A 27,020-nucleotide genomic window follows, 5' to 3' on the forward strand; every position below is an offset into this window, starting at 1 on the left:
TGTAGGTTAATTGGCCCGCTGTAAATTGCCCCCAGTATACTGTACGGAAACAGGCCATTCTGCCCACCATGCCCATGCTGGCCAAGATGCCCCTGAAAGCCCCTGAATCTCTTGAAAGCCCCTGAATCTACAACTCCTGTCTTGAACAGTTTTACCACATTGTGTAGAAAGGAACTGCAGATGATGGTTTACACCAAATATAGACACAGAATGCTGGAATAATTCAATGGGCCAGGCAGCATCTCTGGTGATGATTCTCAGTTTGATTAAGATTCTCGACCCGAAACGTCACCTATTCTTTTTCTCCAGAGATGCTGTCTGACCCACCGAGTTACTCCAGCATTTTGTGTCTATCTTCAGTTTTACCGCACTAATATGGAAGATGCTAGTATGGCTAATTACATTTCACTTGTCTTCAACCATACACTGATATATATTTTTTAAACAACCATTTAAAAGGAGCCTTACGCCAAACCTACCAAGATTTATTTCCTTTCTCAACAGAATATTCTCCTACTCGTCATAAACTATGTTGGCGGAGCCGAGTTGCACCCACTTGTAGTTTAATCTCCCTCGTGGGTAATGAATGCTCGATATGAAATTGCACTGTCTTTTTTCAAATGTTACTTCCTTCACTATTGAATGAATGGATGTGTGCACTCACACATTCACGCACACGGCAATCTCCTGCACATCACCACCCTCTCTCCCCGTCCGTAGGCAATCATTATTGCAGAAACTGGTTGCACCTGTATTAAGTCTAAAGAAGGTTCTTGACCCAAAACGTCGCCCATCCATATTCTGCAAAGATGCTGTCTGACCTGTTGAGTTACTCAATCTCGGTACACGTGACAATAAACTCTCTTGTAGAGATCAAGAGTTTAGTTTATTGCCACATGTACCGAGGTTGTGAAAAACTTTTGTTGCGCGCTAACCTGTCAGCGGAAAGACCATACATGATTTGATTAGTACGGGTGACAAGGGTTATGGGGAGAAGGCAGGAGAATGGAGTTAGGAGGGAGAGATAGATCAGCCACGATTGAATGGCAGAGTAGACTTGATAGGCCGAATAGCCTAATTCAGCTCCTATCACTTATGATCTTATGATTACAATCAAGCCACTCACAGTGTATAGATACAGGATTAAGGGAATAATGTGAATAACGTTTAGTGCACAACAAATCCAGATCAAAACTAGTCTGAGGGTCTTCAATGAAGAAGACAGTATTTCAGGACTGCTCTCTAGTTGTTGGGAGGATGGCTCAGTTGCCAAACATCAAAAAACAAGAAAGGAATGCCTGTCATTGCCGATTTATTTGGAAGAAATAGCTTTTCCCTACCATTTCACTATTTGTATAACCATTTCTTTCTGTGAAAAAATATTTCCTTACAATAGTCTTGATCTGGCCCATATGTTTGAATGTGCAATCCGTCCCATGTATTTACCAGATGAGTGATTCAACATGTCATCATCATAAGACACAAGACATAAGAACAGATTTGGGCCATTTAGCCCTTTGAGACTGCTCCACCATTCGATCACGGCTGATCTAATTTTCCCTTTCTCCTGCCTTCTCCCCGTAGCCTTTGACACCGTTACTAATCAAGATCTTAGCAATCTGTGTAAAAATATCCATTGACGTGGCCTCTTCCGAAAGTGGCAATGAATTCCATAGATTCAACTTAATCAGCTGATCTGGAATAATAGAAAAATAATAGAATCGAATTCTGAAGAAGGGTCTCGACCCGAAACGTCACCCATTCCTTCTCTCCAGAGACGCTGTCTGTCCCGCTGAGTTACTCCAGCTTTGTGTCTATCTTCTTTTTATAAAATAATAGAACTTGGCTCAGTCTGAAGAAGGGTCTCGACCCGAAACATCACCCATTCCTTCACTCCAGAGATGCTGCCTGTCCCCCTGAGTTACTCCAGCATATTGTGTCTATCTTCAATAAAAGACATGTTCATAAAACCACCGCAAGTCTACCTGATGCACCAATGTTCTTTAAACAAGGATATCAGTTGTCCATCCCCAATCTAGGCTGGATGGAAACTTATACCGACAAAACTGTGGTTATTCCTCCGAAATGGTCACCTCATTTTGAAGAGAACATGGGATAATGCGGGTCCCATCAGCAAAGCCCACAAGCTGTAATTTCGGAGGAAAGGTTCCGACCCAAAACATCACCTATTCTTTTTCTCCAGAGATGCTGCCTGACCCGCTGAGTTACTCCAGCACTGAAACAAAAGACTGGAAACCAACTGAAAACCATCCAAAGGAGTTACTTTGCAGATAGAGAAATCAGGCCAGTAAAAATTCAGTAATTGTTTTTAAAACTAATAAGGCAAAACCTTAAAATAAGATTTACTTTTATCATACATTCATGATGGCTGATCTATCATTCCCTCTCAACCGCATTCTCCTGCCTTCTCCCCATAGCTCCTGGCACTCTCACCAATCAAGAATCTGCCGATTTCTGCCTTAAAAATATCGATTGACTTGGCTTCACCAGTTGCCTGTGGCAATAAATTCCAGATTCACCACCCTTTAACTATATAAATTCCTCCTCATCTCCTTTCTACATATGCTGCAACCTGTTCATTTGGAATCAATGGAGATGCAGTTATACATATTTGCCCAACTGATCGATTCAAAGTAAAACCCCTCTCAAAGGGTTTCACGTGAAAAACATGCTACCTTTCACAATAACTGTCTCCACTCAAGATCTCCAAGTCAACCGTAAAACATCTAATGTTAAATATCTCGAGTAAATTGAAACTGTACCTTAACGTGCATACGAGACATTTGTCGTGCTTTTGTATCGTGGAGTGTAATCCTCCCTGCAGTGTACTATTTTTACAAATTTCAGTTTTGCAGTCAACTCACTTCCTAAGGACTGAATTATCAAATCCACATCTTTGAGTAAACTTTGCTGCCAAATAGATTGAGTCACCCGACCTTCCTATATCCTTCCAGAGACATACACAAAAGCTCCTTCACATTAACTGATTGTGAAATTTCTTGAAAGCTTCTGACAGTCAAAATTGTCAAGACTTTATAGACAATAGGTGCAGGAGTCGGCCATCCGGCCCTTTGAGCCATTCAACGTGATCATGACTGATCATCCACAACCAGTACCCCTTCCTGCCTTCTCCCCACATCCCCTGACTCCGCTATCTTTAAGAGCCCTATCTAGCTCTCTCTAGAAAGTATCCAGAGAACCGGCCTCCACCGCCTTATAATTGGCCATAAATGGATTTAACAAATTTGGCTCAATAAAGAGGATAAAATGACTTTAATAGGGTTTATCCAAACCTTCCAACATAGAAATACAGAAGCAAAAGGTTTAAAAAATATTTTTGTCTTATTCTATATGTGTAATCAGAGGTAAAAACTAAGTAATCGCACTAACATCTCACGCTTGTATTTGGGCGGCATGGTGGAGCAGCGGTAGAGCTGCCATATTGCGCCACACACCAGGGTTCGTCTGTACGGAGTTTGTACCTTCTCCCCGTGACTTGCATGGGTTTTCTCTGAGATCTTCGGTCTCCTCCCACACTCCAAAGACATACAGGTTTGTAGATTAATTGGCTTGATATAAATGCGCAATTGTCCCTGGTGTGTGCGTAGGGTAGTGTTAACGTGCAGGGGATCACTGGTCAGTGCGGACTCGGTTTCCGAGCTGTATCATTGACTTTGGGAGAACTGGGGATGGGGACTGGACATTGTGCCTTCCCCCACAGTGGTATCCATTGTGGTGGGGGATGATTTTTTGTGTGTAATGTGAATATGTTAGTTTGTGTCCAAGATGGCTGTCGGAAGGGAGAGTGGACGCTGGCGCGCTTTAGCTGCCGCTGCTCTCTCTTCAAATTGTGTTTCTGATTTTTTTGTCTTTAGAGCAAATTCTGTCTTTAATTTGTGTATTGGTGATGTCCTTATTATTTATTTTATTTTACTCCGACTATATGTTTTTTCTCGCTTGTTAATTTCTGTAAGGTGTCCTTGAGACTTTGAAAGGCGCCCGCAAATAAAATTTATTATTATTATTATCATTAAACTAAACTAAAGACCATCAGTCCTAAAACTCTGATTCAATTTATTTTATGGTTCAAACAAATGAACAAGTAACAAGCAAAAGCGAGAACGTGGAACAAAGAACTGTCGATGCTGGTTTATACCAAAGGTAGACACAAAGCGCTGGAGTGTCTACTCTGGAGAAAAAGGATGGATGGTGTTAGGGGCCGGGACCCTTCTTCAGACTGGAGAAGGGTCCCGACGCAAATCGTCATTTAGTGAGTGGGGGGGGGGGGGGAAATAGTTCTATCTTAGGTGGTGGTGGGGGAATAGTTTCCTATATATTTAATAGGAACCCGAGGGGTAACATTTTTATACAAAAGGCGATGAGTATATGGAACGAGTCACTGGGGAAGTAGCTCAGCCAGGTAAGATCCCAACGTTTAAGAAACATTTAGACAGGTACATGGATAGAATAGGTTTAGAGGGTTATGGGCCAAATGCAGTCAGATGCTACTCGTGCAGATGGGGAGTGTTGATCAGTGTGGTCAAGTTGGGCTGAAGGGCCTGTTTCCACGGTGTATGACTTTATTATGACTAGAACTCCTTCTCCTTGGATAGAGATCACCCTCTTCAAATGTCCTTAGCCATACCACATTGCTTAATTTGACAACAGAAATGTGATCACAGAAGCGGGGACATTCCACAGCACTCATGAGTGCACAGAGCAAACAGGAAAGGTCAAATACAAACGATTAATAAAACCTGCATGTATTTGTGCTTACAAAATCTTTGAAGGTCATCAATTGAACAACAATCTTTCTAGCCCAGACTTGTAACGAAGAACACTGTTCACAAAAGTCATCGTCATACAGTGTGGAAACATGCCCTCCCTTCGACCCAACATGCCCCACTTGCCTGTTTTTATCCGACATGCCTCTAAACCTGTCCTGTCCACATACCTGGCTAAATGTTTCTTTAACGTTGCAATAGTACATCCTCCGGCAGCTCATTCCATACACCCGCCACACCTTATGTAAATAAGCTATCCCTCGGATTCCTATTAAATCTTACAGCCTTCACTTTAAACCTACTTCTTCTGGTTCTCGATTCCCTTACTCTGGGCAAGAGATACTGCATTTACCCGATCTATTCCTCTCATGATTTTGTACACCCGAATAAGATCAATATAGAAGATAACATGGTACACAAAAAAGCTGGAAAATTCAGCGGGTGGGTTTGGAGCGGCGGGCCGAAACCCTGAAGGGTTTCGGCCCGAAACGTTGCCTATTTCCTTCGCTCCATAGATGCTGCTGCACCCGCTGAGTTTCTCCAGCTTTTTTGTGTACCTTCGATTCTCCAGCATCTGCAGTTCCTTCTTAAACATAGAAGATAACATGGACTTGTTTGGTGGCTTTTTGAAGGTGCCTCACACTTAATTACACTTTCGGGAAGATTTTTTATTGCCATTTACACTAATCACAGGGTGAACACTCTCCAGTCGCGATCCTAATCATGCCGTATTGAGGCAAGGGAGTGATTCAGCTACACAGTACGTCCTTTTAGCTATTAACGTTTTCACAAAAGAGGCTTTATTCAACAACACAAAGAGAGGGTGGGAGTCTTAAATCAAAATTGGTCACTAAAATAATAATTACTGCTTAGAAACATAATTTATTGTAAACCATGAGAAAGGTAATCTGTGGGCCTTGCTTTGAGCATTAAGTTCCACCAATAACCAAGTCCAAGTAAATCAGGAAGTCTCATACCCATACAAGTTAAACATTTAATGCAAAAATGTAATTTTTTGGTGGTATCTTTACTGTGCACCTCAAAAGGTAAACACTAGGAGCTCAGTGACCATAAACTGCAGACACATCGAATTGCAGATGCTGGAATTTTGAGCAAAAAAGAGTGCTGGAATAACTCAGCATGTCAGGCAACATCTCTGCACAACCTGGACAGGTGACGTTTCAGGTCGGGATTCTTCTTCGGACTGATACATTTTCATCTTTCCCTTTCTACATGCCTGAGATTATGTCTTAAGGAAAAAGTGCTTTCTCTTTGCTTTAGATGATTGGGGCTTATTACTAAGTAATGATATTACTAAGTACTACTTCTACAATTGATGAATTATTAATTTAGTCGAATAAGTTGAATTAATTTAGTTGATTGTCATCTGTACCGAGGTACAGCGAAATGCTTTATTGTTGCGTGCTATCCAGTCTGCGGAAAGACTATATATGATTACAATCAAGCTGCCCACAGTATAAAGATGCAGAATAAAGGGGGTCATGTTTAGTGCAAGATAAAGTCTGATTAAAGATAGTCTGAGGTTCTCCAATGAAGTAGATGGTAGGATAATGCATGCAGACACAATTGATGTATTCCACAAGATGTTCTCTGTAAGATGCAAGTGCACTTTTACAGCGGATTTGCACTGTCAGCCACAATGGCAGCTCCGTGGGGAAATTACAGCGAGTTGCAAAGTGCACGTCAGCAAGTTTCAAACTTGCATTCCTGCACGTAAAAATGCACCAAAGGCGAGACATTTGCCCATCTGTCCTATTCTTTCCCCCCTCCCCTCCTTCCCGGAGCTTCCCAACAAGTCCAACAGCATTCCACGACATACTGAACCAAGGGTCAAACTCACAAACAGGTAACATTTCAAGTCTTGATGTTTAAGAAGGAACTGCAGATGCTGAAAAATCAAAGGTAGACAAAAATGCTGGAGAAACTCAGCGCGAGAGGCAGCATCTATGGAGCGAAGGAAACAGGCGACATTTTGGGTCGAGACCCTTCTTCAGACTTGATTTCAAGTCTTGAGATCAGCATTAGAAAGTTAACAGCAAGCTGGGTTACAATTCTGGAGGAAATCTCTTGAGTTTGCATTCAGTGATGTTTCCATCCCAGCAGCGGCTTGGGAGAAATCCTAAGGACGGCACAGTGGCACAGCGGTAGATCTGCTGCCCTACAAACCAGAGTTCGATCCTGACTACGGGCGCTGTCTGTTCGGAGTTTACATGTTGTCCCTGTAACAGGGTGGGTTTTCTCCTACACTCCAAAAACGTACAGGCTTGGTGAAATTATAAATTGTCCCTTATGTGTAGGATAGTGTTATTGTGCAGGGTGTTCGCTGGTTGGCCGAAGGGCCAGTCTCCCTGCTGTTTCTGTATTCGAATTTTGTCTAAAAGTCTAAATCGGCTAAGGTCACTAATATAAAGGTGCCTGCTGAAATATGGACTGATGGTTGTATTCACTTTGCATGTTCAACTCCATTAAAATTAATAGAACAGAGAAAAGCAAAAGTGTCAGTCAATAATCCCACATGCTTTGCACCGGTGAATAACAAGTAGCTTTTGCCTTTCTTCCCTCTACACCCCCTCTCTATTTGCCAGTTAATAACCTTGGCGTTGATTTGACAACCATGTTTATTGTGCCTTTGAAAAGCGAGTCAACCAACAGCATGCAATGCAGTCCTATAGCTCTGGAAGGTTCAAGTAGCAATCATCAATCACACTTAGCATCAATACGGGATAGAAAACCATGCAATTTACTTTGTGTGAGACACCAGATTTTCTTACGGGGGGGAGGGGTAGCTGCTGAGTTAAAAATTTACCACAGAAATTTTAAACGGAGCATTGGACTAAAAAGACCAAAGGCTTGATGATGTTCCTGGTGTACAAGAAGCGTTTAGCCGATATACTTCTAAACCAGGGGTGGGGAACCTGCGGCCTTCTAGGCCATTAAGTGCGGCCTTTTGAATGAATCCAAATTTTGTAGGACAAATCCTTTTATTTTTATTAATATGTTTTTGTTCGTCTTTTATTATTTAAATTTTAATCTTAAAATGAACGTATTTAAAATACCAAAGAGTAAAAGAAGAATCAACTAAATAATCCTCCATCTAATTCCAACATGAAAAGGTTCCCCACCCCTGTTCTAAACCTTCAGAATGGAGAATTATCCAGATGCCAAACATCACCAAGTTCTCTGGTGATGCTGTCTGACCTGCTAAGTGACTCCAGCATTTTCTGTCTTTCCAATGATCGCACCATTATGGTGTTTCATTTTGTAAACCAGCATCTGCAGTTCCTTACTTCTTGTATTAAAAGCCTGCTGGTGATGATAATTAGATTTATGTGTGGGAACTCACTTTTAACGCATTGTTCTGATATAATCAGCATTTCCTGCAATGAATCAATGCAGAACGCATGAAATAAGAGGAACAAACACACAGGTCATTTAACCACAAGGTGGTTGGACTCAGTGACACGAAAGGATTTGAGTATAGGAGCAGGGAGGTTCTACTGCAGTTGTACCGGGTCTTGGTGAGACCACACCTGGAGTATTGCGTACAGCTTTGGTCTCATAATCTGAGGAAAGACATTCTTGCCATAGAGGGAGTACAGAGAAGGTTCACCAGACCGATTCCTGGGATGGCAGGACTTTCATATGAAGAAAGCCTGGATAGACTCGGCTTGTACTTGCTAGAATTCAGAAAATTGAGGGGGGGTCTTATAGAAACATACAAAATTCTTAAGAGGTTGGACAGTCTAGATGCAGGAAGATTATGCCCGATGTTGGGGAAGTCCAGAACAAGGGGTCACAGTTTAAGGATAAGGGTGAAGTCTTTTAGGACCGTGATGAGAAAATCATTTTTTACACAGAGAGTGGTGAATCTCTGGAATTCTCTGCCACAGGAGGTAGTTGAGGCCACAGTTCATTGGCTATATTTAAGAGGGAGTTAGATGTGGCCCTTGTGGCTAAAGGGATCAGGGAGGATGGAGAGAAGGCAGGTACAGGATACTGAGTTGGATGATCAGCCATGATCATATTGAATGGCGGTGCAGGCTCGAAGGGCCGAATGGCCTACTCCTGCACCTATTTTCTATGTTTCTGTCTCTCCCTCACGTGGGAGAAATCCTTTTGCTGTTCACTCAGTTTAAGTGCATTGTCTAAATTGTAGCCACCAAAGTTCAAAGCTCAAAATAAAACCTGAAAAGCAGGTTAGGCATTACTGCCTGGGGATCCAATGACATGGGGTGGGAGGAGGATACAAGATACAAGATAGATTTATTCATCACACGTGCCAGATGGCACAGTGAAATGAAATTTCAAGTATAAATGTGGGTCTGCACCTGTACGCAGGCATGACGCATGATCTTATAGTTAGGAATAATATTCAATAGTCCAGAGGGCATTGCAGAGGGTGGTGAAAATTGCCCAACGCATCACCGGTTCCACGCTCCCCTCCATTGAGTCTGTCCAAAGCAAGCGCTGTCTGCGGAGGGCGCTCAGCATCGCCAAGGACTGCTCTCACCCCAACCATGGACTGTTTACCCTCCTACCATCCGGGAGGCGCTACAGGTCTCTCCGTTGCCGAACCAGCAGGTCGAGGAACAGCTTCTTTCCGGCGGCTGTCACTCTACTCAACAACGTACCTCGGTGACTGCCAATCACCCCCCCCCCGGACACTTATTATTTTTTATTCAAATCGTTTGCTATGTCGCTCTTCAAGGGAGATGCTAAATGCATTTCGTTGTCTCTGTACTGTACACTGACAATGACAATTAATTGAATCTGAATCTGAAAGTCTGCTAGTCAGCACCAGAGACCCAAGGGTATCAGAGCTTTATTGTAAGTAGGGACCCTGCCTCGACAAAGCCAGCAGCATAATCTAGGATACACTAAAATGCTGGAGAAACTCAGAGGGGGCAGCAGCATCTATGGAGCGAAGGAAATAGGCAACGTTTCGGCACGAAACGTTGCCTATTCCCTTTGCTCCATAGATGCTGCTGCACCCGCTGAGTTTCTCCAGCATTTTTGTGTACTTTCGATTTTCCAGCATCTGCAGTTCCTTCCTAAGCATAATGTAGGACCCTGGCCACTCCTTTGTCTCCCCTCTCCCATCAGGCAAAAGGTATAGGAGTGAAAAAGCACACCACCAGATTCAGGGACAGTTTCTTCCCGAATTATCCTACTACAACCAGAGAGCAACTATCTACCTCATTGGTGATCCTCTGACTATCCTTGAGAAACTCAGCAGGTGAGGCAGCATCTATGGAGAGAAGGAATAGGCGACATTTCGGGTCGAGACCCTTCTCCGGTAGGCGGTATCCGGTAGGCGGCGCGGCTCTGGCCAGCAGCGGCCTCTGCAGCCTGTCCGCGTCCGCGTTTTATTATTTTTTTGTCTGTGTTTTTATGTAGTTTTTGTTATTTTATGTTGGGGGTGTGTGTGTGTGGGGGGGCGGGGGTGGGGTGGGAGGGGGGGGGAAACTTTTTGAATCTCTCCCTGCACTGGAGACCCGACCTTTTCTCGTCGGGTCTCAGGTGTCGTTGAGGCCGCAACGAGGAGCGGCCTCCAACGGGAAGAAGCCGGGGACTCTGGTGCCGACTCACCGTTGCCGTCGCGGAGCTGGCCGAGTCCGGAGCGGGTGGAGCGGTGGAGGAGCGCTGCTGCTGCTGCTGCTGCTGCTACCGGAGAGTCGGAGGCTCCAACGACAGGTCTGTGGACGGCGGCACCGGGAGCCCACGGCTCCCTGGAGGGAGACCGCTTTTCGGGGCTCCTGCAACGGCGAATTCTCCCGCCCGAGTTGCGGGGTTGAAGAGCTCCTGGAGCGGGGCCTAACATCACTGCCCCGCGCGGCTGGAATGGCCGCGGACTCTGCGAGCGCACACCGGGGGCTCCAACACCAAGACCCGGTGTGCGACCTCGCACAACCCGGCGTGGCTTTAATGGCCGCGGGACAATCGCCATCGCCAGCCGGGGGCTATGACTTTGACTCTGACATCGGGGGGGAAGAGTGCAGTGGAGAGATAAGTTTATTTGGCCTTCCATCACAGCTATGTGATGGATGTTTATGTAAAATGTAATTATGTTGTGTCTGGGGTCTATTTGTGTGTAATGTATGGCTGCAGAAACGGCATTTCGTTTGGACCTCCAGGGGTCCAAATGACAATTAAATTGACTCTTGACCATAGGTGCTGCCTCACCCGCTGAATTCCTCCAGCATTTTTATCTACCGTTGATTTTTTAATAATAATAATAATAATATATTTTATTGTCATTGCACATAAGCGCAACAAGATTTGGTATGCAGCTTCCATCCGATGTCATAACTTAAATAACTAATAACATTTAGATTTAGATACCTCGAGAACATGGTTTGTAAAAAGAACATTACAACAGTAATAGTCAAAGCAGTTGAAACAGACTAAAGTGCAGATGTGTCTGTGCGACGTGACCATCCGAGGGAGACAGTCCATGGGGGGTGGGGGGCACTCAGCAGGGCCGGCATCTGCAGTTCTTTCTTAAACACTCGGACTATCCTTGATCAGACTTTGCTGGCGTTACCATGCACTAAACGTTATTCCCTTATGTATCTATAAACTGTAAATGGATCGATTGTAATCATGTATTGTCTTTCCGCTGACTAGATAGCACGCAACTAAAGCACTTCACTGTCCCTCGGTACACGTGACAATAGACTACACCTAAACATACACAAAAGGAATGGTGAAAAGATAAGCTTCCAAACTGCATTAAAACCCTACCAACAGATACTGTCTGACCTTTCTAAGTCACAGTGCAACAACAGTTAATAAGTGTGTGCAAATGAGTATGTTTAGCGAGCATGATTTTTTACAAAATCTGCCCAGAGATGCAACTTTTCACATAGAGGGTGGGGAGTACATGAAACGAGCTGCCGGAGGATGTAGCTGAGGCAGGGACTGTAGTGTCAAGATTCAAGAGAGTTTATTGTCATGTGTCCCAGATAGGACAATGAAAGGTTATGGGAAGAAAAATAGGTGCAGGAGTAGGCCATTCGACCCTTCACCACCATTCTATATGATCATGGCTGATCATCCAACTCAGTATCCTGTACCTGCCTTCTCTACATACCCCCTGATCCTTTTAGCCACAAGGGCCACATCTAACTCCCTCTTAAATAAGGCACGGGAATAGGGGTGAAAGGGAAAAGTAGATTAGTTGTGATAGAATAGCTGAGTGGACGTGATGGACTGAATAGCCTAATTCTGCTCATAAAACCTCTGAACTTTTCACAACATTTCGATCGAAAGGCATTCAGACAGGTTAGGATAGGTTTAAAGAGATATGGGTTTTGAGCAGGTGGGTGGGACTAGCTTAGATGGGGCATCTTGGTCTGCACGGGCACGTTGGGCCAAAGGGCCCGTTTCCGCACTGTGTAACTATGAATCTGCAGCACATCACGATGTTGTAAGGAAGTGATGCATATCCTTCAACCTTGCATCCGGCAAAGACAAGAAATTACACTGCAATTTGCAAAATCTTTTAACCTTTCAAGATGAACGGCTGCTGCAATTGCCAAGAAATTGTAAGGAATTAAATACTATTTATAGAATGGACATTGAAAGTGCTTTTAGAAGTTCCTCTCACGACCAGAAGTGTGAAGCCTTAACTAACCTGACTGGTGAATGCAAGGATGACACTTAACAAGCGATCAGAATCATTTAATGTAACGATTCTGAAGAACTGAATGTCTTAGAAAAAACAGTACTGAGAATTCTAAAGAAAACATCTTTCCAAGATTGAAACTATGCATTTACCAGAGAATGGTACATAAATGGAGTTCATTCAGTCCTTTGAGTCGGGGCCAATTCTCAGCAACAGTCCATGAGCAAAGCCCATTCTCTAGATTTGTGGAGATGTCCATGAGGAATAGAAAAAGTTGAATTACAGTCATTTACCCAGAGTATCAAAAACCAGAGCTCATAGGTTTAAGGTGAGGTGAGGGGGGGGGGGGGGGGCAATTGAAAAAGAACTCGAGGGGCTACTTTTTTTTTTAATATACACAAAGGGTGGTAGGAGGAGGTAGGTATAATCACAGCATTTAAAACAACATTTGGACAGGTACATAGATAGGATAGGTTTAGAACACTATGGGCCAAAAGCTGGGTAGTGGGACGAGTGTAGTTGGGGCATGTTGGTCGGCGAGGGCAAGTTGGGACAAAGGGCCTATTTCCAAGTTGTATGACTCAATGATCACTAAACCATTCCAATCACTACTATTCAGTAAAGAACAAGCACTGAAATTAATTTTGGCTGAATTTAATCATTTCAAACATTCTCTTTGTTAATTACAGAGCGGGCAGCAATGAATTACTGATTGACCTTCATGCTGCTGTTTGGATTCTCAAAACAATGCAAGAATTTGATTGATTCTGGTTCAATGGAGCAGGACAACACAACACCAGAACTCATTTCAGAATGAAGGCACACAGGTCTCGTTCTCCCCACAACGCTGAAATTTGCCTGCCGCGTCAAGTCTACTCGTAGCAACACGAGCAAAAATTAAATGATTCATCAACACCTCTACTGAGCCAACCGCTCAGAAGTGGTCTTGAGTTTAATTGTTATTCCTGTGCCCAGATTAGGTGGTTCTGCAAACTACGGGCACCACTGATGATGGTGGTATGACTATAATGACTAGTGACGTACAGGCAAACTCAGAAGCCCCTAGACAGAATCAGATGTAATCCCGCTGCATCCTGTTTCTCGGCATAAGTAATCAGTGGTCATAATTTCTCATATATTGGGAGACAAAGGCAAGGGAAATCTTTGTAAAGCTCCACTCTGGTTAAAAACTGGTCCACGTTTGGCCCAAAATAACTCTCTGAACCTTTCCCATCCATTTACCTCTGCAAATGTCTTTCAAATGTTATTTTAATACAAAGGACATTTATTGTCACATACATCAATTGGTGCAGTGAAATTTGAGTTACCATGCACCACACAAATAAAATAAACACAACCCTTTAGAATTTAACATAAAACATAAAAAACATCCCCCCACAGCGAAATCAACTGTGAGGGAAGGCACCAAAGTTCAGTCCTCTTCCTCTGATCACCCGAGGTCGGGGCCTATAGAGGCCTCCGCAGTCGCCGCAACGATGTTTGTTTCAGGCCCTCGCACAGAAGAGCACTCTCAGTGGCCCAGAGACTCCAAATCGTCCGCTTCCGACCGGAAACCACAGCTTCCAAAGTCCACAGGCCGAGCTGGGCGGAGATTCAACGCTGGCGACCTCGGCGAGAGGTCCCAGGCTCTGCGATGTCAAAGTCAGCGCCGCCGGTGGCTGGAAGCTCACGCCGCCTTGGCTGGAAGCTCCGCAGACCACAGCTCCGCGGCGATCAAAGTCAGTAGTCCCAGTACTCCGGAACTCCAATATTGCGATTCCCAGTAAGGCATCGCTCGCTCCGCGATGGAATCCAGTGCTGCGCCGCTGCTGAAGCTGAAGCTCTGGCCGGTCTCCGGCAGGAAAGGCCGCGCCAATCCGGATGGTTGTCCGTGAGGAGGGGACGAAGATGCGGCTCGGAGAATAGTCACATCCTCGACCAGGAAGTGACTAAGATAAAGTTTCCCCCTCCCCCCCCCCCACATAAAAAAATATTAAAAGTCCTCAAAAGTAGTACCTGCCTCAACTCCCTTCCATGGCACCTAGTTCTATATACCCACTACTCCAAATGAAAAGGTTGTCCCCCAGGTTTGTATTGAATCCTGTCTCTCACATCCACAACCTCTGTTTTTTCATTCTCCTGCCCTGTGCATTCACACGATCTAGTCCCCTCATGATTTTACACACCTCTGTAATGTCACACCTCGCCCTCCTATACTACAAGGAATTAAGTCCTAGCCTGCCCAACCTCTTCCTACAGCTCAGCTAAAGTCTTGGCAAACATCCTCATAAATCTTCTCTGCACTCTTGCCAGTTTAATGGCATCATCCCTATCAGAGAATGACTAAAGCGGAATACTCCAAATGTTGCCTCACCAAATGTGGCCACTTATATTGAAGTAAAAACTTAATGGGCACTTGGGGAAAAAAAAAATCGAAAGAAGCCTAAATCCATCCAAGGTCAATATCTGAAAGGACAGCATGTAAAAGGATTCAAATATCTTTAGGTACACAAAAATGCTGGAAAAACTCAGCAGGTGCAGCAGCATCTATGGAGCGAAGGAAATAGGCAAGGTTTCGGGCCGAAACCCTCGGGGTTTCGACCCGAAACATTGCCTATTTCCTTCGCTCCATAGATGCTGCTGCACCTGCTGAGTTTCTCCAGCATTTTTCTGTACCTTCGATTTTCCAGCATCTGCAGTTCCTTTTCAAACATGTTTAGTCCAGTACTACAGGCTCTGGACTCCCCCAACACCAGGAACATCTTTCCGGTATCTAGCGTGTCCAATCCCTTAATAATGTTATATGTTTCTATAAGATCCCCTCAACATGTCAGCAATTCAAAGTTATATTAAGTGCAAAAAAAAATTTCCATTCGACACTTCAAACCGAAAAATGTGTCCACAACAATGTGACCATAGAGGAAATATAGAGAAGGAAAGGGAAAAGATAGAAACAAAGCTAACCAACATTTACATTGGATTTTATCCACAGTTACTCCAACTATGTACAAATCTGCGACTAACAGGTTTGGATTGGAATGTCAATGTTAATGCTATTTATTTTTCTAACCTTGGTCTAAACATCATTTGAAAATTGCTTATCAAAAGGGTGTAGCCTGATACAGCAATAACATTTCACACATTAACAATATGACTGTCAATTATTTAAAGTCCTTCATTGACCTTGGTGGCTAGTTGGTATTATTGCATCTACACCATTAACAGGGGGATAATCACTCTCCGACATTAACCTCAAACTAGATCATATAAAAAGAAAAAACAAGTGCAAATCCTGTTCAACATAATGAAAATGGCAAATAAAAAGGTAAGAAAACTGAAAATAATTGAAGCAGTCGTACTGTACATTTTTACATTCATGCGAAACAGTTTCATAACAAATACTGCTTCCTCTAAGTTAAGAATAGTGTAAGTTTCGAGATATGGCATGGAAACAGGCCCATAGTCCAGGCTGACCAGTGATCACCCTTACACTAGTTCTACCCTACACACCCCGGACAATTTTTTTATTTTTTTATATTTTTATTAGAAGCAATGTACATACATCTTAATCATAATATGCAACATACTACATTTCTTGTACAACTTCTTTCTGTCCCACACCCGGGACAATTTCGAGAAGACAATTAACCTTCAAACCTGCATGTCTTTGGAATGTGGGAGGAAACCGAGCACCCGGAGAAAACCCACGCGGTCACAGGGAGAATGTACAAGCTCCATACAGACTGCACCCTAGGTCAGGATCGAACTCGTGTCTCTGGCGCTGTAAGCCAGCCGCTCTACTGCTGCACCACTGTGCCTCCCTCAAGTTATTGTAATATCTAATTCTATTACAAGGGTCTCGACATTTTGGGTCGAGACCCTTCTTGCATCATCTTCTTGACTAGAACCAGAGTGAATATTCACAGTTTGCGTTCAACCATTTTTTTTTGCCACGAGGTTTCGAAGGACATTCCCTACAATATGAGATTTTTTTCAATTTCGGTGACGTGTTTTCAATTTCCGTAGTTAGATGTCAAATGGACACCATTTCACATTGTCAGGAATTGTGAAGCCTTCTTAGTTCAGCTCTACATCTAGAAAACAGAATTCCATTTCTGTTTATTGAGGAGTTATTGTCCTTCGAAACCTCGTGGCAAAAATAAAAAATGGTTGAACGCAAACTGTGAATATTTACTCTGGTTCTAGTCAAGAAGATGATGCAAGAACGGTCTCGACCCAAAATGTCACCATTCTTTCTCTCCAGAGATGCTGCCTTTCCCACTGAGTTACTTCAGCATTTTGTGTCGAAGACGATGCAAGCATTGGGTGCGCTTGTCAGGCATATATATCGATTGCCTGAAGCAACATGCCTCACCTTAATGAAGTCATTCTTTAGAACAATAAACAATTGGATTTGGGTTTGCACGAAACAAAGGAAAGTACTAACATGGACACAACGTGCTGAAGTAACTCAGAGTGTTAGGTAGCGTCGCTGGAGAAGATAGGTGACGCTTCGGGTCGAGACTCTTCTTCAGACGGATTGTAGGGGGAGAGAAGAAAACTGGAAAAGGGGAGAGGCAGGACAAAGCGTGGCAGGTAATAGTGGCCAATGTCACAGAGGGGAAGCAGTGAGAGAGGGTCTCACAGAACTCCCATCGGAGAGAGGAGAACTTCTACAAAGCAGATATACCTTGAGGAGATTTCGCAGTGGAGGAGCGGAACTCCAAAGGAAAATACTGGTTCCATAATTTTTAGAGAATCAGCGCGGAAACAGGTCCTTCGGCCCACCAAATCCGCACTGACCAGCGATCCCAGCAAATTAACACTACCCTACACACACACACACACTAGGGACAATTTACATTTATAGCAAACCAATTAACCTGCATCTTTGGAGTTTGGGAGGAAACAGATCTTGGAGAAAACCCATGCGGAGAACGTACAAACTCTGTACAGACTGCACCTGCAGTCTGGACAAACCCAGATCTCTGTAAGGCAGCAACTCTACCGCTGCGCCACCATGCCGCCCATCTTCTCCCCATTTGGTAATCTGTGTCGCTGCAATTGTGCATCACACAGCAATTAAAACGCAAGTGTTTAAATTCACATGTTCAGGCAGGGCTCATTCAACTTCAAACACCACTAACCGTTTCTAAATATATTTCACTGTAATTGTCAGCAAGCTGTGCCAAATTTTGATAATAGCCAGACTCAGTGAATATTCCATCCCATGATCAGGTCACAGCGACACTAAACAACTCCTGCATACTACACTCTTTCAAGGCTGCCACAACTCCATTTAAATTATTTTCCCTTTCAAACCACACAGAGAAAGAATCATTCTTGGCCAGAACATTCAGCAACACCAGGCACGTCTGTAGAACATTCCCCCTGATCATAACAACTTTCTTTCTTATATTCATGAAAAATTGAACAGATAAATCCACACAAATGCTGAGAATATTCCTGTGCCTTCTCCCCACATTAATAACACAAACACTGCAGTGAATGTGGTGTGGAGGGACTTAAAAAAAAAATCCCCATTGCCTTTAGAACAAGTCTGCACTGCAGTATTCTGCACTAATAAACTGCTCCACAACTTTTTCTAAATTCATTATATTGAACTGATTGATACAATCTAAACCTGGATAGAGAGGATGTTTCCACTAGTGGGAGAGTCTAGGACCAGAGGCCCGAGTCTCAGATTAAAAGGATGTTCCTTCATGAGAGCTCTCCCCCCCTCTCCCTCCCTCCCTCCTGCCTCTTCTGTCCCTCCTTTTTTCCCGCTTCTGTCCCACTCTGACTCCCCCTCTCCTCTTCCCTTCTTCGCTCCTCCTCCTCCCATCCCTGCTCTCTCTGACTCGCTCTCTTCCCTTCCTCTCCTTCTGCCCCTCTCTCACTTCTCCCTGGGCTGATCTTTACCCTCCTTCTCCTCCTTCTCTGGCTCCCCCCTCTTTTCTCTTTCCTCTCCCCCCTCTCTTCCTCCTTTTTTTCCCTCTCTTCCTTTCCTTCCTCCCTCCCTCTCTCCCTCTCTCCCTTCCCTCCTTCTTCCCCCTCTCTCCTATCCCTCTTCCTCTCTTCTCCCTCCTCCTCTTCCCTTCCCTTCTCCCTTTCCCCTCTCTTTTCCCCTCTCCTCCCTTGCCCTCTCTCTCCTTTCCTCTTCTCCTCCCCTAAATCCCTCTTCCCTCCTCTTCCCTACCTTTTCTCTTTCCTGAAAGAAGTTCCCCTCCCTCCTGTTCCCCTTTTTCCTCTTTCACCCCCATCTCTCCTTTCCTCTCTTTACTCTCTCTCCTCTCCCCTTTCTCCCTCCTCCTCTTCCTTCTTTTCCTCCCTCCTGCCTCCCCCCCCAAACAATTTACTCTGGACTCCCCTTAAATTTTGGCCCTCCTCCCCTCTTGAAACCCTCCCTTTTCGGAGCCCCTGTTTCCTCTCTCCTCTTCTTCTTTCCTTATTTTCTTCCAATGCTCCTGTGCCCTATCTGTTTCTCCCTCTGCCCTCAAACCTTTTGCTATTTTGCCCCCCCCCCTGCTCAATGCTTGCTCTGCCCCCCCCCTAATTCCCCCTGCCCTCCTTTCAGGGAAATTTATCTTTCAAACTCCCTCTTTGCCTTCCTTCCCTCCCTCCCTCTGCCCCCTCTCCCCCTTTTCCTCTCTTCCCTTTCCCCTCCTTCCCTCCCCCCTCCCCTCCTCCGTCTCTGCTCCCCTCCCTATATCTTTTGCTTTCGTTTTTGAAGCGAGCCCTGCAGGCACCTTTGCATTTGGCACCTTAATAAATAAAATTATCCGAAAGCTGTACGGAAAAATAGAATCACACTGCCGCATTACACTGTATCAGCATAGTTTGATGCCAACACTGCAGTTACACCACAAACATATGTTGAATCCAGACTCAGAGCCCAACGGAATACCAGTGAAATAAAGATTTGCTGCAGAATTCCTGCATCAACTCCATCATGCAACCAACGCAAAAACTCATCACCACATACAGAAGTGTCTCACTGTTAGAAACTCTGCTTCCTTTTGAATCAACAGAACCTTTTGCGATGTGAAGAGAAGATCCTAACACAAGTCCTCACTCTCCAAAACATATCACCCAAAATAATTCAAATTCCTCAGCTTTTTATTGAGCGAGGACACAATATTGTGTCAGAGTCATACAGCCTAGAAACAGGCCCTTTGGCCCAACTTGCCCACGCCAATCAACATGTCCCATCTACACTAGTCCCACCTGCCTGCGTTTGGCCCATTTCTCTCTAAACCTGTCCTATCCATGTACCTGTCTAAATGTTTCTTGTTCGGACTACTTCTGTTACCCCTCTTTCACATTCCCTACACACTCAGGGCTGGTTACAGAAACCAATTAACCTGCAAACACGCACATCTTTGGGATGTGGGAGGAAGCCGGAGCACTTGGAGGGAACCAAAGCGGTCACAGGGAGAACGTGCAAACTCCACACTGATAGCACCCAAGGTCAAGAGCAAACTGCTGTGAGCCAGTAGCTCTACCAGCTCCGCCAATATGCTGCCACCGATATGAATCATTAGGAGGCACATGAATTCATAATGATATATAATGAATTTCAAATGGGGACACAAATTACTGCTGCACATCCTTATCAACTTGATCTTCCACATCCCAATTGCCTCAGTAGTTTCACGGGGTGAACCGGGGTAATGCCACCAGTGCCCTAAAGGCTGATTGCAGGAGGCACCCCCGGGACACAAAGATGGCTGGGCGAAGAGAGGGTCGTCGGTTCACGGGAACAACTCCAGCACACTGCGCAAGCGGGCCGACCGGTCTTTGGACTTTGAATATTGGCGCCAAAACATGGCGGCGCCCGCATGTGTAACATACGCAAAACGAATGTCACTGTGCAGTTGCACATTTGACAAATAAAGCACAAATTAATTACACTTTTAATTCAATCCTCCAATCAACCCATAGGAGAGACTGTTGAATGGACCCTTTCTTTGAAACAAAATTGACGGTATTTAATTTTCAAGTAATATGCAGATACTGGGTTGCCCAGTGCTCTCATTCAAAAGGGACACAACTAAATATCAAAATTATGGAATACAAAGAAAACATCAAATAGGTTCTAGTTTTAATCCACGTCCAACATGCACTTCAGTTCTAGATTTGATGACACTTGTCATAATGTTTCGGAAGGAAATGCAGACGCTGGTTTACACTGAAGATAGACACAAAATGCTGGAGTAACTCAGCAGGACAGGCAGCGTCTCTGGAGAGAAGGAATGGGTGACGTTTTGGGTCTGAAGATGAGTCTCGACCTGAAACGTCACCCATTCCTACTATCCAGAGACGCTGCCTGTCCGGCTGAGTTACTCCAGCATTTTGTGTCTATTGTCGTAATGTCGATAGTCAAAGCATGTTTTTTTTTTTGTCAGCTCCTCTGTGGTCATTGAGAAGGTCGTGGGACATGCAGCTTCCCCGAACAAACACCTCCACCATGTCCAAGAGCTGAGACAAGAGCACGTTCTCCAACTAGCCTGCATGTTTAGCAACCCTCTTCCCACACCACAATCAGACGGAATATACAAGATTGCCAAGACCACGCAGTAAAGAATATTGCTCCAGTCAACTGTACTTTTGAACCAATAAAAGGTTTAACATTCACAATGTAATAATGACTGGGATTAACCTTCCAAAGCTCCATTTAATTGCCTTTGAGAAGTTTATGAATTTTATCTTGTGACTTTTCACCTCTCCTTGATAATTCCCATTGTTATCGTAACACTGAACATTATATTCCACTCATGACCAGAAAGCTGAGATTTATATTGAACATCAACATACTTATTCATTTGCAATAGTGAATTCCAAACTCACTTAAAATGACATTTTATCTGAACCGCATAGTGTTCTTCCCTCTCTGAACGAGGGCTTCCCATCCCCATAGCAACCCCAATGGCTTTCAACGAGTAAAATAATTAAATTTGTGGCATCATTCTCAAAAGGGAGAGAATGAGCTTCCCAACTTAATCCTTTTAGAGTATGAATCCAGAGGGCATCGTAATTCTCAACTAACATGGACAAGATTACATCTTGTAGGACGGCATGTTGGCCCAGCGGCAGAGTTGCTGCCTTGTGGGCCTGTCCCACTTGGCGATACTTTCGGCAACTGTCAAAGTCGTAGCAGGTCGCCGAAAAACCAGCGACACCCTACATCATCCTGGTGCCAACCTACAACAGCACCTACGTCAGGAGAAGTCAAGCTACGCTCAATGGCGTCAAACCCACCATGGCCGAAATTTTTTTCAACACGTTGAAAATTTAGCAGCGACCAGGAAGACGCTACAACTTTTTGCGCGACTGAGAAGAATACTCCCGGCAACCACCGGCAAACATGTGGTGACAAACTAGTCGCCTGCAGTTACCTAAAAAAAAAAAATCGCCTAAGTGGGACAGGCCCATTGCAGCGGCAAAAACACTGGGTTCAATCCTGACTACGGATGCTTGTCTGTGCGGAGTGTGTACATTCTACCTGTGACCTGCGTGGGTCCCAGGTGCTCCGGTTTCGTCCCACTCTCTAAAGGCGCACAGGTTTGCAGATTAAATGGATTGATAAAATTGTCCCTGGTGTGTGTAGGGCAGTGTTAATGTCATTGGCCGTCCCGGAGGTTTCAGCGCTGTATCTCTATACTAAACCTTCTACGCTTATCACCCCACTAGAGGTCAATGAACCTACCAACCTGCTTGTCATTGGGACGAGAGAGGAAAACGGAGCACCCGGAAGAAACCCATGCGGTCACAGGGAGAATTTGCAAACTCCACATAGACAGCACCCGAGGACGGGATCGAACCCAGGTCCCTGGCGCAGTGTGGCAGCAGCTCCGTCAAGTGTGAAACTGTGCCGTCCTATTAATCTTACTACTTTTCATTGTGATTATATGTTAACCTATCTGTCATGGTAATTGTTGATGCAGAATTCTTGCACTTTAACACATTAATGTAATTACCTTTTTGATATAATTAATGGAATCTTCAATCAAAATTTTATCTGCAAACACCACATGCTTTTAGAGTGCTGCAAGTTCAACAACTTATGCTGGTTCACTCTTATTAGCCCCCAACGGTAGATCAAAGCCTAGTCTTGGTGCAATAAAAAAATCAATGCGATGGCATTATGACTAACCGCAGAGGTAGAGTTGCTGCCTTACAGTGCCAGAGACCCGGGTTCGATCCTGACTACGAGTGCTGGTTGCACGGAAGTTGTTTGTACTCCCGTGGCCACATATGTTTTCCCCGGCTGCTCCGGTTTTCTCGCACCTGCCAAAGACGTGCGGTTGTAGGATAATTGGTGTGTAAATTTTCTCTAGTGTTTAGGATAAAACCAGTGCACGGGGATTGTTGGTCGGCGTGGACTTGGTGGGCTGATGGGCCTGCTTTCACACTGTATCTCTAAACCAAATTAAACTGGACAAGGATAGAGGAAATGAAGATAAGGTCCCAATCCAAATGGTTAATAAATATGGTTAGTGCCAGGAAAAAGAATGCAACTATTATAGTTCATTCTCCATAATGACCCAGTTTATCTGAGATTCCAGAGAACATAGAGGGAGTACAGAGAAGGTTCACCAGACTGATTCCTGGGATGTCAGGACTTTCATATGAAGAAAGACTGGATAGACTCGGCTTGTACTCGCTAGAATTTCGAAGATTGAGGGGAGATCTTAAAGAAACTTACAAAATTCTTATGGGGTTGGACAGGCTAGATGCAGGAAGATTGTTCCTGATGTTGGGGAAGTCCAGGACAAGGGGTCACAGTTTAAGGATAAAGGGGAAATCCTTTAGGACCGAAATGAGAGAAACATTTTTCACACAGAGAGTGGTGAATCCCTGGAACTCTCTGCCACAGAAGGTAGTTGAGGCCAGTACATTGGCCATATTTAAGAGGGAGTTCGATGTGGCCCTGGTGACTAAAGGGATCAGGGGGTATGGAGAGAAGCCAGGTACAGGATACTGAGTTGGATAATCAGCCATGATCGTATTGAATGGTGGTGCAGGCACGAAGGGCCGAATGGCCTACTCCTGCACCTAGTTTCTATGTTGTTGCTTTGGAAACTCTGATGACAATGCCAAGAACATTTGCTATATGCACCAGAATAATAAAATTCTTACGTGCTGCAGTTTTAGAGGGCAACATTAGACGCAACAACCAATAATAAATATACAACAGATTATCAGTTATTGCAAGTAGACTAGACTGTGATAGCACAAAATAGCAAAGTACACAGAACAACCTTAACAGCGGAAAGTCCTTGGTGTTTAGTGCCGAGGACGGGCTGTGCAGGGTGGTTCAAGAACTTGATTGCTGATGTGAGACAAATACCAAAATGTCACTATTTCCCAAACTTTTGCAAACCCTGCAATGCCCCTGGCTGTCCACAGTCCCCTACTCCTACTCCAGTCCAGCACAGAACATTCCAACACAACCACTGAATGTAATTGTCGGGGACAACAGTAGCAGCTCGCCCATCAGTTGACAATGTCCTCGCATTGGAATGTCCTCCTGTCCCTCCCTCCTCCACTCCTGTTCTGGTCAAAAAACGCCTCAAAAAAATCCTAGTATGTTTTAATGCCAATTATGCTTTTGACCATACTATTCGGAAATGCATCGGAGGGCTTTCTTGGATCAAGAAATCATATAGAATGCAAGTTATTTTTTGTAAATAATCATAGTGAATTGTTATAACAAAAAAGACTTAATGGCCTGTCCCACTTACTCGATTTCGTGAGTAGTCGGTGACCTGCTGCGACCATGACGGGTGCCGACAAGTCGCCGAAAAAAATTGCGTAAGTGGGACAGGACTTTTACTTAGGTAGTTTTTAAACTTAAAACAAAAGGAGCACAAACTTTATTTATTCTAAAACAAACTTATAAAGGTCTTTTCCAAATAGGTCTTTTATAATTCCAATTTATGTAATAACCGATCAAAAACACTATAATCTCAACTTCCTTTTTGGACAACACCAATCGGCAACAATGGACATTGTTGCACACCTGCATAGGTTACTGGGGCAGAATTAGGCCATTCGGCCCATCAAGTCTATTCAATCTTGGCTGACCCATCGTTCCCTATCAACCTCATTCTCCTTCCCCCCCATCTCCTGACATCCTTACTAATGAAGAATCCGTCAATCTCCGCCTTAAAAATACCAATGACTTGGCCTCCACAGCCATCTGTGGCAATAAATTCCACAGATTCACTACACTCTTGGACTAAATAAATTCCTCCTCTTCGCCTTTCTAAAGGCCCTTTTATTCTGAGGCTGCGCCCTCTGGTCCTGGACTCCTCTCCACATCCACTCTAACCCTGCGCTTCAGAACTCGTTAAGTTTCAACGAGGCCCCCCTCCCCCTCATCCTTCTAAACTCCAGCGAGTACAGGCCCAGTGCTGTCAAACACTCAGCATCCAGTAACCCACTCATCCTCGGGGTCATTTTCGTAAACCACCTCTGGACACTCCAGCTAGGCAAAAGAGCCCTTTTCGATACTGTATGGACCTATAACTACACTTTCAAGCTGTTATAAGACAAAATAAATGTTCTAAAATTTCAGATTCATTGAATTATTTTTTATCAACATTCAGTCTTTTTCCATAACGGAACAGGATACCTTCAGCAGCAATAATGAGTAAGAAATATGACAAGAAATAGGAACGGTTGGGGAGGATGGTGGTGGGAGGGGAAGAGAGAGGGGAGGAGGGGGGAGAGCGATAGGTGGAGAAGGAGAAGAGGGAGGGGGGAGGGGGGGGAGAAGAGGGAGGAGGGGGGGAGAAGAGGGAGGAGGGGGGAGAAGAGGGAGGAGGGGGGGAAGAAGAGGGGGAGGGGGGGGGAGAAGAGGGAGGGAGGGGGGGGGAGAAGAGGGAGGAGGGGGGGGAGAAGAGGGAGGAGGGGGGGAGGAGGGAGGGAGGAGGGGAGGGGAGGGGGGGGGGGGGGGGGGGGGGGGGGGGGGGGGGGGGAGAGGGAGGGAGGAGAAGAGGGAGGGGGGAGAAGAAGAGGAGGGGGGGGAGAAGAGGGAGGAGGGGGGGAGAGAAGAAGGGAGGGGGGGGGGGGGGGGAGAGGGAGGGGGGGAGGAGGGAGGGGAGGGGAAGAGGGAGGGGGGGGGAGAGGGAGGAGGGGGGTAGAAGAGGGAGGAGGGGGGAGAGAGGAGGGAGGAGGGGGGGAGAAGAGGGGGGAGGGGGGGAGAGGAGGGAGGAGGGGGGGGGGGGAGGAGGGAGAGGAGGGGAGAAGAGGGAGGAGGGGGGAGAAGAGGGAGGAGGAGGGGGGAGAAGAGGGAGGGAGGAGGGGGGGGGGAGGAAAGAAGAGGGAGGGGGGGGGGAAAGAAGAGGGAGGAGGGGGGGTGAGAAGAGGGAGGAGGGGGGGTGAGAAGAGGGAGGGAGGGGGGGAGAAGAAGAGGGAGGAGGGGGGGGAAGAAGAGGGAGGAGGGGGGGTGAAGAGAAGAGGGAGGAGGGGGGGGTGAGAAGAGGGAGGGGGGGGGAGAAGAGGGAGGGGGGGTGAGAAGGGGGGAGGGGGGGGAAGAGGGAGGAGGGGGGGTTGAGAAGAGGGGGGGGTGAGAAGAGGGAGGAGGGGGGGTTGAGAAAGGGGGGGGTTGAGAAGAGAGGGAGGAGGGGGAGAAGAGGAGGGGGGGGATAGAAGAGGGTGGAGGGGAGAAGACGAGGGTGGAGGGGAGGAAGACGAGGGTGGAGGGGAGGAAGACGAGGGTGGAGGGTGGAAGAAGAGAGTGGGGGAGGGGTAGAGAGAATGATCACTGTCCACAAAAGTGATGGGGTTTGGGGAAGCCAAGGGCAGAGTGGGGCCTACCACGCATGCGCGCTTTCCGCAGGGGGCCCTGTGAGCTGTAGTCCACAGTGGGCGCCACAAGGCGGCGAAACGGGGAGAGGAACTACAACTCCCACAAGGCTGCGGGGCAGGCCGTCCTTACCCCGGACCGCGGGCTGCCCGCCGTGACAATCCTCACCTTCTTCACAGGTTTGTGCGCGGCGATGGCGCCGCTGTCGTTGTTGAAGACGGCCAGGTTGGGCTCCTTCTGCGCCTCGGGGCTGAGGGAGAACTTGTCCGCCTCCGCCTTGATCTTCTCGCCGCCCTGCGCCCCGCTCAGCGTTGGCGTTCTCCTTCACCTCCTTGGCCTTCAGCGCCTCCTTCACCCCTCGCGCCTCCACCGGCACGGACAGACCTTTCTTCAGCAGCTCCGCCATGGCTCCGGTTCGCTGTCTCTCGACGTGTCTCTGGCTGGCGACCGCGACCTTCTGCCTCTCACCGCTCTGAGTGCGGCTGTGATGGTAACGACCAGCGACGACCAACTCCACCGTCCGTCACCGAGCGCCGCCCCTCTCCCTCCCACACGCCCGCGTCATGCGTGCCCAAACCTTGCGTCAACCTCGCTGCCAGCACTCTGCGTCTGACGTTACCACGCAAAACCCTCCCTGCCAGCACTTTGCGTCTGACGTTAACGCGCAAGCCCCTCCCTGCCAGCACTCGGTGTCGGACGTCAGACCCCTTTCCCTCCCAGCTTTCTGCATCTGACGTCAACGCGCAGGCAT

At 45.9% G+C, this 27,020-nt stretch overlaps 1 protein-coding gene across 1 annotated transcript in view; it reads right to left on the reverse strand.

The window, feature by feature from the left end:
• The window catches only part of LOC129708895 (S-adenosylhomocysteine hydrolase-like protein 1), a 63,818-nt gene extending 37,006 nt beyond the window's left edge, over nucleotides 1–26,812 (reverse strand). The window contains 2 exon segments of the mRNA XM_055654945.1: nucleotides 26,438–26,569; nucleotides 26,571–26,812. Of these exon segments, the coding sequence (XP_055510920.1) occupies nucleotides 26,438–26,569; nucleotides 26,571–26,675 (237 nt within the window). The 5' untranslated portion in view covers nucleotides 26,676–26,812.
• Between the last annotated feature and the right edge of the window lie 208 nt (nucleotides 26,813–27,020).

This window comes from Leucoraja erinacea, chromosome 24 (assembly GCF_028641065.1).
Source record: "Leucoraja erinacea ecotype New England chromosome 24, Leri_hhj_1, whole genome shotgun sequence".
NCBI classification, from domain to species: domain Eukaryota; kingdom Metazoa; phylum Chordata; class Chondrichthyes; order Rajiformes; family Rajidae; genus Leucoraja; species Leucoraja erinaceus.